Genomic DNA, 10,120 nt, shown 5'->3' on the forward strand with positions numbered 1-10,120 from the left:
GTTTGCTTGTTGCATCCATTTGGAACACACTGACATTGGCTTCTGTTGAGTTTGTTTTTCCAATGCTTTGTTGTTATGAGCCCAGAAGATAGCTGCTGAGCAAATTGTGCTCCAGGGACAAGTTCTATATCTTTTCCTATTTTGACCTGTCTGAACCATTCCCCTTAATCTCAGGCATGTGGGTCGTGCACCGGCTACCCCTGAACTTTCCCCTGCGCAATTGTCCATGGAATGGTTTCTCATGCGCTTTCTTATTTGTCTTTGTTCTTGTTTAGAGATCGCACGCAGTTGTGCAGCAGGGACACATCAACAGATCATCTCGCCACATTCTGGGCTCTATTTGTATTCTTCAAAAGAGCCTTTGGGTTTGTCACAACAAACTATCCTAAGCACTTGAGAGTGATAAAAACCCCATAGTCACATTTGTCCGCAAACTGTTCCAGTCTTGTTTGGACTTATGCTAAGATTTACCGCTTTGCACTACCTGAAAGGCAAAAGAAAAATGACATTTACAAGTAAATGTGATGACATGATGTATAGTGACTTCACAATGTAATTGGTACCAGCTCTTCTTGAGGCATGCCACATGCAGCTTAACAGTGCTTAAAAGTCAACAAAAAAAAAACATTGTAAACTAATCAAGTAATCCAAGTCTTTAACAGTCTCTTGAGGAAAAAAAAGAATAGCGACAATTGCTTTAGTTCAGGGAGCGTACAGAGGATATGTCGGCTGACCTAAACTGGCTCAATGCTTTCTGACATTTGGGGTGGTTTACAACAAAGCTACCCACACAGAATGCTCTCATTAACTTCTTGTGGCGTACAATTACATGTATTTTTTGCATTTATCCCTTTGTTAGGATAGCGGACAAGGAAGAAAACCTCATCAGCCAAGTTATAAGAAGTGTTCGACATATCCATAAATATATATATATATATATATATATATTGTTACTTCTGCTGCTTAACTTAATTTACAATTTCAAATTAAGAAAAGTATTAAAATTGAACATAGATGACTAGGTGAAATGCAGAGATGTTGGACCTACCTGATTGCGAGTTTTGTGGGCTTTCTGTAGCCAGGCACGCCACTGATCGTAAAGTTTGATGCTGACATTGGTGCAGCCGTTTGTGTGTTTTCGCACCCAGCCAAAAAACTGCTTTAGCTCCCGTCGCAGGGTCGAATTCTGCTCCTCTGACTTGGGGTCACATGACCCACTCTGCAGCCGCTCTGCAGGGAGACATGGGAATCAACAAGGCTCTTAATTAATTAAAACATCTGAACTATAACTTTCTCAAGCACTATTTGTCCTGATCATCTGACAACATATTTTCAGACTGACCACAACCACAGAACCGCTAAAGAAGCACAGATATCAACACATTTACTTGTAGTGTAGGACTTAAACAACTTAGAACTATATAAACCACTAGAAGAAGAATTAAGCAAAAATATAGGATGGAAAACAAAAGAGCTAGATACAGTTTGTTGTCTGAAGCTATGTGAAATTCACATAACCTGTCATTTCTGATTCAAAAGTTTTTCCACTCGGTTTGAATGTGGCTTTATTCTGAACATATTCAAAAGGCATCTATAAAGACTAACCAAAAAAAAAATTTCAATGTTCCCTAAGGCCCACTGACATTTTACTGGAGAGCTTTGAATGCACTGATGAGAGATCCCTATCAAGTTGCTTGACATTTTTGTTTTGTTGTTTTCTGGGGTTACATATGGGTTGAATCTAATTAGCCCACGACGTTGCTTCTTAATCTGTGGGGAGGGAAATTTCCATTAAACTGAGGTATTTAAGTTATGAATGCTCCATAGTTCTTATTCAAAGTGCTGACTGCTGTGTAAATGGATCTACAAAGCAATAACTATACGTACAGACGCTTTTCATTTAAGAATATATTTTTTTTACTTCAAATAAAGTATCTTTTGCATGAAGCACAACACAGGACAACTGAACAGAAGGTCATTTACATACATCAGTCTTAAAGACACAGGAAAAATATAGCCTTTATATGAGCCTCAATGAAACTGAAAAAAATGTTATATTCTCCAAAAGTAAATGGTAAAATACATCAGTAGAAACCTACCACTGTTGGGTGTGGAAGCAGCTGTTGGGTGGCTCCAGTCACTCCATATCCCTGCTTTCTTTGAGCCATAAATGCCAACAGGATTGCAGCGCACCTGGACAAAATAAACTGTGCCTGGTTTGAGTCCTGCTAACCTGCAGGATGTCTGGTTTCCCACATCATCTACCACCTGAGATACAAATGTGATGGTGTTACCATTCTGTTCTGCAAATCGTTTTACATACCAACAGGATTAGCATGTACAAACGTGTCAGTACCTACCACATATAACCATCACTCAAGGACTCTTGGGCTGAATTAATTTGCTGTTCAAGGTCGCTGCATAAATCAACGCTAATTTGTCACAAAAGACTGCCATATTAGTTCTGATTTACAGACTGCTACACACCCTTACCATCGGCATGCATTCTAATAACCGTGAACCATGTAATTAGGTGTGTCCTAGCGGTACCTTCCATTCAACGCTCTCCTCCACGCGGTACCGGATCTGGTATTTGGCCTGAAAGAGGAAATCCTTGAGGGCTGGAGGACTAGCCCAACGAACGCTCAGCTGATCATCCAGCTCGCCCACTCGACTCACAAGCACATCAGGAGGGGGGTCAGTGGTCACTGATTTGGGATAAATGCATGAATAGACTATGAGCTGAGAAAGGTAAACACAATATGTATAATTTCTATAATCGATTAAGAAATGAATGTTTTGTAGATGCCCCTAATAATTAGTGAATTAAGCTACTTTAATGGATAACTCATTGAGAATACTTAAATTTGCTTTCCTATAAGTGTGGACAAATTTGTCGGTAACCTTACAACTCACTGAAACAATGCTTCTACAGTGGATAGGACAGATTTTGGGTGTCCCTAGAGAAAAATATATAAATAAATGCATTATACGTAGTAAGCTTTCAAACTGTTTTCTTTAATTGGCCTTTAATTAGCCATATAGACTAATTAAATGGATTGAAGTAATCTTTCTGCTGTTTGGCATCTTCATATGCACCCTCTTGAGTTGGTGCAGGGCACAATGAAATCTCTAGACTATCAAGGTGATCCAAAGCGAAAAATACTGCGCAGTGTCAGAAAACGCTGTCTCAGTCACAAGTCATGGGTCCTCCAAAGGATAGTATCCCAAAACACCCAGCGAATAGCACTCAAAATGTCTAGGAAACAAAACACTGGACTATTCTGAAATGACCACCTATGAGTCCAGTTCTGACTATTATCAAACAACAAATTTGTCCATGGCTTTAACTTTTTATGTAGTTTAATCTACATAAAAAACATAACCTATTTATTCCAATATTTTAATTTACGTTTAATTCAACAGAAGCTTGTTTGGGAGGTATCTAAGTGTTTCAGTAAACTAAAGCTCTAAAACAGGTTAATGGTTACAAAAACGGTCATTCCTACTCTTCAAATAAAATGCAGTATAATTATGTTTAATACATGTTGTTTTAAATTAAAATGTATGTATTAAATACAGTGTTGTTTGCTTTTAATTCAGAAATAAAAACCAAATGTAACCTATAAGTTGTAAGGGTAACAGAGCAATGACAAAATATTTTTAGAGCGTCTCTCTCATATCAAGTGCCTTTCATATACTTCTACAAAAGGCATATGTCCTACAACGACCAACATGACAAATCTACATGTTATTTGTTATTCAGTATGTGGGTTATTTAACAAATCCAGTATCACATGATAATAAACCCAGTCACTAGCAGTCTCCAGCTAGTGATAAATGAACAAACTGCTTTTGTGTTTGATCAAGGCATTACAAAATGTCATACTCTCCTTGCAAATAAGAAATAAATCAGTGCTGCCACTGAATCGAGGCTGCCTCCAGGGCAAAGTCAAGTGAATTCCAAGATTTATTGTTTCCGAAATAGAGAAACTAAGAAAGAACGGCAATGGATATTTTCCCTTCCTTTCCCTCCGCATCTCCTTGCCATGTTTGTGGCTGTGTCTTGTCTTATTTAATTTAAGTGACTGCAGATGAGATAAGTGATTTAAGTTTATCATCATTTTTATGTCTGTAGTTTCCTCTACTAAGTCTGAAAGCAATAGTGTGTGCAGCATCTAATGGTTCAGTTTGGATTATATTACCATTGTGGGGAAAAGCTATGAATAAGGTAATGGAGTTTCTACTAACTATAATTTATAATTTTGTGTCATTCTTTATATGTATGTTTTTGATATTGCAATAACTCTTCAGTTGATAATCATTGCCTAATATTACATAATTTACATTGTTATCCAACTGAAAATCTGACATCAATCAGCGCTTCAGTTCTCATACACATGACCAAACTTTGTCTGGAAAAACTAATCCAGCCCCAACAGTGCTTTAGAAGCTTTTGATTGCTTCTGCCCTTTGTAAGGCAACCACATTTGGAATTTCTGCTCCATCAGTGATGTTTTTTTCCCCTTTCCAAACCTAATAAAAAGCCCACTCTCACAGACAAGTGTGTGTACCATATGTGATAGGCTCAATAGTTGTTTAAGAGCTGGAAGATGAGCTCACTGTTGGGAAGTGCTGCCCAGATATTCACAAAAAACAAAACAAAAACAAAAACAAAAACGAGGCCTGCTTCATTTGCCGATTTAACAGCACAAGCTTGACACAGGAGACTCAGAGAAGGCATCCTACTTACCCACATCTAAGATATCCAAAATGATGACATCAGAGGTGGCAGAGCCGAGCTGATTGGACGCTTCCACCCAAATCTCATATGGTGTGAAAATAGCCAGATCCCGAGGGATATAACACGTATGCGAATGGCCCGTGTTGTACTCCTCACACTCCTTCTCTTTGCCATACCATCTGCACACCAATTAAGACTTGTTAGGCTGCACATCTTAATACACCATCCAAACCTTTCAAACAATAGAACATGTTGAAATGTTACAAGTCATACTCAGTAAATTCACCAGTGTTAAATTAACACTGTTAGTGTAATAGTGTTGATTTAACACTGGTGAATTTACTGTGTATTCTTATATTTATATATTATAATAAGCCACCTACAACTGAGGCCCACTGTTCTTCTATACAGGTCAAAGTTTGAGCATTATGTTCCATGAGGTGTAAGTATTTTAAAACTGTATGCCTTTAAATGTCACGTCTTACCGATATTTGTACTTGAGGATATATTTGGTACTGATGAACATCTCCCCCTGACCGCCAGGGCTCCATCTGCAGCTGAGGTCCTTAGTGTTCCGTGACCAGCAGGACAGATTAACTGGTTTTTCAGGGGGCACTGCACACAAACACGACAACAAGATGTTCCAGAGTTTCCAGGGCCAACACCAGCAGGAAATGCTTGAGCAGATATTACAGGAAAAACTGAAAAAATCTGATCTGTATCAAATAAAGCCTGAAATATTACACAAAAGCGATGTAAAGTGGGTCATGTGACCACCAAAGTGACTACATATAGTCTGAATTAAAAAAAAACAACATACGCAGTCATGTTGTTTTAAATAGTTTTTAATGTATCAAATGCATTATATTTTCGCACTGCTGCACAGTGTCAAATTATTGCAAAGAAACGTATTTGTATTACTGTATTTTTATAATGTGGCTAACATGTTAGCTTGTGGTGAATTTATTAGCTTTTATTAGCAGTAGTATTACTAGAATAGCTCAAGCTATACTTCAATTTGCCATTCTAACTATTTAAAAATGTTACAATAAAATCGTAAAAAAGTACCAAATCGACAGTGGTGACAACTGCAGTAAAACTGCAATTTAATATATTATCATAAGATAAATTCTCAGGCACTATTTCTATTTAAATGAAATAATATTTAGAATTTAAACAGCAACATGATCAATAATAATAACCTCAATTAAATATTACATTCATTGAATATTTCAAAGTATTTACTGAATAATAAACTAATTATGGCATGCTCTCTTTACTTAAAACACGTTCCATTTCATACAAAGTTAATTTTTTCTCAGAATAAATTCTAGATTATGATTCTGTGCCACTACGTTACACTTACTTCCAACATAAAGACAAGAGCCTGCCAGCACTTCCCCATTGCCACCATGGCACACCAAGTTGTCTCCTGACTGCTGCTGGGAGCCGTTGAGTCTGTGCAGTGTTACGCTCAGCTCTGTTGGACTGAGAAACATGTAGGTGCTCTTGGCCAGTCGTTTCCCATTGAGAGTCCAATACAGAGAGTTGGCCTCTATCCCCAGCTCAGAGCTAACAGTGCACACTACAGTTAGGTTGGAGCCGATGGGAAGTGCTGGGTCCTGAGGGGAGATCACAGCCAAGTCTGGGGGTCAAAAAAATAAGAGTCTGTATTTATGACAAGCAGAAACAGAAGTTTTTGAACTGGATTTATGACTGCAATGCTTTAACATTTGGGAGATAACTCAGTCAGGTCACATGAGGCCGTTTGTCAAGAGCTTAAGTGGTTTTCCATCCTTCGAATCTTCCTCTTCTTTGTCAGCTGTACTCATATTTATTCACATTTATGAGAAATGCTCTAAAGGCGAACTGAATTGTTTTAGCATACTGCTACTTATTTCCTTTAGGGACACTGAGGGTCCAGTTTACTCTCGGAAGGAGATGGTCAAGGGTTTTAAACATATATCTCACTGCCGAAAATAATTCTGCATGATAACAACTCACATAGGATCGTAACAAAACATTGTGGTAGGCCTCTTGAGTGCAGTGCAGAGCAGCTAAAGGACAAAGTAGTATAACATTGTTATGTGATGTTATTACTATAGTTTCCATTGTTTTTTTTTTCTGTTGTTTTTCTATTTTTAAAGAAATATCAGATTTACATAATACCCCCATAGCCCAACGCCTGTTTGGTGTCCAAAGTTTTCTTCTTATGTTTTTCACTGAAGAGCTAATGTAGCATACAAGTACTATGAGTTTGTAATCCTTTTTTCTTTTTGAATTATTTATTTATTTATTTTTGCCTTGTGGCTTAATTGCAAAACTAATACAGCACACTAGAAAAAAAAACAAGTCTTGCCTGACGAACTCTTTGTGGTAAAGGGAAACGTATATAAATCAGAATTGACTGCAGTCCAATATGCTTTTGATGTTTTAAACCACATTATCCAATCCATACAACAGCCAAATCTCCAGTGAGTAATTGAAATTTACAGTGTTTAACCCATTATTGTCCATATTTGAAATATGAAATCTGAAGACATTTTTCAGTTCAACCAAACTAAATGTCATAAGTGATTTTTTCTTATACTAACTTTTTTTTGTCACATGACACTATTGAATTTTAACAAAACTGATAAATGAATAAAAGTTGTGGATAGTGAAAATAATGGATATTCAAACATTAATTTGTGTACTTTAGATATCTCTTTAAACCAATCAGAACAAGTTCTGTAATAGTACACATTAAAGAATTATGAATGGGATGTGGATGAATATTCAATACAAAATGTCCACGCTTGGGTTATTTGTTAAATCTAAGATGTTCATTTTATGGATGGCAATTTTCCGCTTCTTTAAGTAAACAATAAGCTATATAGTCATATAATAAGTCAATAATGAGGACGTCTCTCATAATTTTTACTGAGCACCTCAGAATGTTCTCATAATGCTAGTCTAAACCCTCATAAAAATTAATTAGTCCAACATAATCGTTAAGGGTTGCATTATTAAGAGATGACGTAACAGGCACAGTCATAATAATGAGCTGTTAAGTCTTGCCGAAAAATCTCTCATCGTTGTGACTGATTTTATGTGTTAGAAATTGGCTCCTGAAGACTTCAGCTGCGGGACTTTTCTTCCCTCAGTTCCTGCAGGGCTCTGTGAGGGTCTGTGTGGTCTTCGTTAAACTCCAGCAGAATGTGTCTCAGCGCTGACGGAAACTTACGCATGTTGGAAGTGAAGACGTGTGGGATGAAGATGAAAAACGACGCCGTCCACAAAGTCAAAACCATCTTCAGCGAGTCTCTGGAGCTCCGTGAACGCTCTTCATCACCGCGCTGGCGGGAACGGAGGAGCGCGCGACCCATTTTTACCACTTTGGCGAAAAGTGCAAAAAGCCCTCGCGCTGCAAAAATCAGCAAAACCACCTCAGGTGTGGAAGTCTCACCATGGTGCAAAACGGCGGTGCTACAGAGCTCTTCTCAGTGTTCAGTAGAGTTGAGTGCTTGTTCAGAATCTGGACTAAGTTACTCCTGAAGCTCCTCCTCCATCTCCTCAGTCACTCATCATTAGGAAACTCCTTCATTTGACCAAGTCCTCCCCACCCCCCACCCCCCATTTTACCACACTTTAAAAATGTTATCATTTTTAAAGAATCCCTCCAGTGAACATCAAGTTTTTTACCTTGTTACCAGGTCCCTATGGTGTTGTTTATGCTAGAAGATGCAACATGAGCAAAATAAGAATATAATTAAATGGCCAAAAAGTTCTGTTTTGATACTGCAGTGTTCTTAATAGCAGGGACTAATTGCATATTCATAGATTGAAAACTGAATGAGGGTGTGGGTGGAGTTACATCTACGAAATGTTTAAAGGCTAAGCATCACTTAATTGACCTCCATGATTATTTCACATTATTTTAGTTACTGACATATATAAGTATGAATTAAAATGAAAATAGCAGCTTAATTTGCTTTAAAACTGACAATTTTATTAAATTGACGGAAAAACCCGAGCTCGCTACGGAAATTCTTGAACGCAAAAGTGACGTCACTGGTGGACAACAGCTGAACAACGCCGCGGTAAAATACCGTTATGACTGACTGTTATGACAGTATCCAGCTAGCTAAATAACCAACATTATTCATGACAATAGCCTAGCAATAAGCTAAACTCAAATTTAGAGGTACCGTTATTCTTGTAAATGTGATCGAAGTCGAACTTGAATTCACCCGACACTATAAACCTCCGTAATGCAGCTACGTAGCCGAGTACAATCTGAGCCACCGAGTTTAGCAAGTCAAGCTAACGTTAACTAACACCAACTAAAACAGGCGAAGTGAGTGTCCTTACCCTGTTTACCTCCATGTTACAGAGGCTCTTGAACACCTTTCGTTGGTTTCCTTACATGCCCATATTGTTGGAAAAGCGCCAGTGAAATGAGCTACAGATAACGGAGTGAGCGGATGGTCCTTTCCAAAGTGCCCATTTAAAGTTGACAAATTTAGTCCATTTTCTGGATATTTTGTGATCTTTGGGCCATTTGTGCACAGATGTCCCACTGTACATTGAATTATTGCAGCCAAAAACAACACACCTTTTCGTCATTTTGCATTAAATTAAGTGCAACTTCTAGAGTTGTTGTCCACCATCTACGTCACAGGCAAGACGCCTATTAGAGTTTCCGAACACCGTTGGGGGGGGACCAACGGTCTTTTAAACCTTATTCCTTGAATTAGTAAGAAATAACATGTTTTCTGACTATCAATAAACACAAGTTAGGAACTCAAATTCCACTGTATTTATTTGTTTGACACTTTCATAGAGCTAGTGCTTAGTCTTTAATGTATTAAGGATGTTTTTTTCCTGCCAATAAATTATAAAACGTATCATTCTGATGAACAGAGATAAGTGTTTAGAGTTTCATCAATGCCAGAAGAGGGGCTGTCAGTTTAAATAATATTATTTTACACTGCCTGTGACCACATGCAACTGGAAATCATGGAACCCAAACTGGTCAAATGACATACATTCTTAATATCCTGACAGAAAACATACTCAGACATTTCTAACTAAAGAACAATCCAGGTATTTAATTATTTATTTATTTATTTATTTGCTTAATTATAGCTTAATTATCATTTATTTGCTGAATTTGACATGGGTAAATATGTGAGTAACAAGAGAAAAAAATAATATGTTAGCAACAAGAGAGAAACCTAGATTTTAAAAAGGACAAAAATAAATTTTACTCAAAAAGGACTATAGACTAAATTTGAACTTAAATGTAACTGACAAAAAATGTATAGATTCCAGGAGTACATCTGTCTACTGCACACTTGTACAGAAGAACACACACACTCAACACACAAAAAA

General features: G+C 37.5%; 1 protein-coding gene across 1 annotated transcript; it reads right to left on the reverse strand.

Annotated features, from left to right (window-relative positions):
• Positions 1-97: 97 nt before the first annotated feature.
• On the reverse strand, positions 98-8,112 carry crlf1b (cytokine receptor-like factor 1b). The gene is made up of 8 exons (XM_066647827.1): positions 7,971-8,112; positions 6,111-6,389; positions 5,230-5,359; positions 4,754-4,923; positions 2,551-2,708; positions 2,100-2,268; positions 1,045-1,230; positions 98-665 (listed from the first exon to the last, which is right to left on the reverse strand). Exons 1-8 carry the CDS (start codon positions 8,110-8,112, stop codon positions 604-606), a joined length of 1,296 nt encoding a protein of 431 aa, XP_066503924.1. The 3' UTR covers positions 98-603.
• Between the last annotated feature and the right edge of the window lie 2,008 nt (positions 8,113-10,120).

This window comes from Hoplias malabaricus, chromosome 16, assembly GCF_029633855.1.
Source record: "Hoplias malabaricus isolate fHopMal1 chromosome 16, fHopMal1.hap1, whole genome shotgun sequence".
Taxonomy (NCBI): Eukaryota; Metazoa; Chordata; class Actinopteri; order Characiformes; family Erythrinidae; genus Hoplias; species Hoplias malabaricus.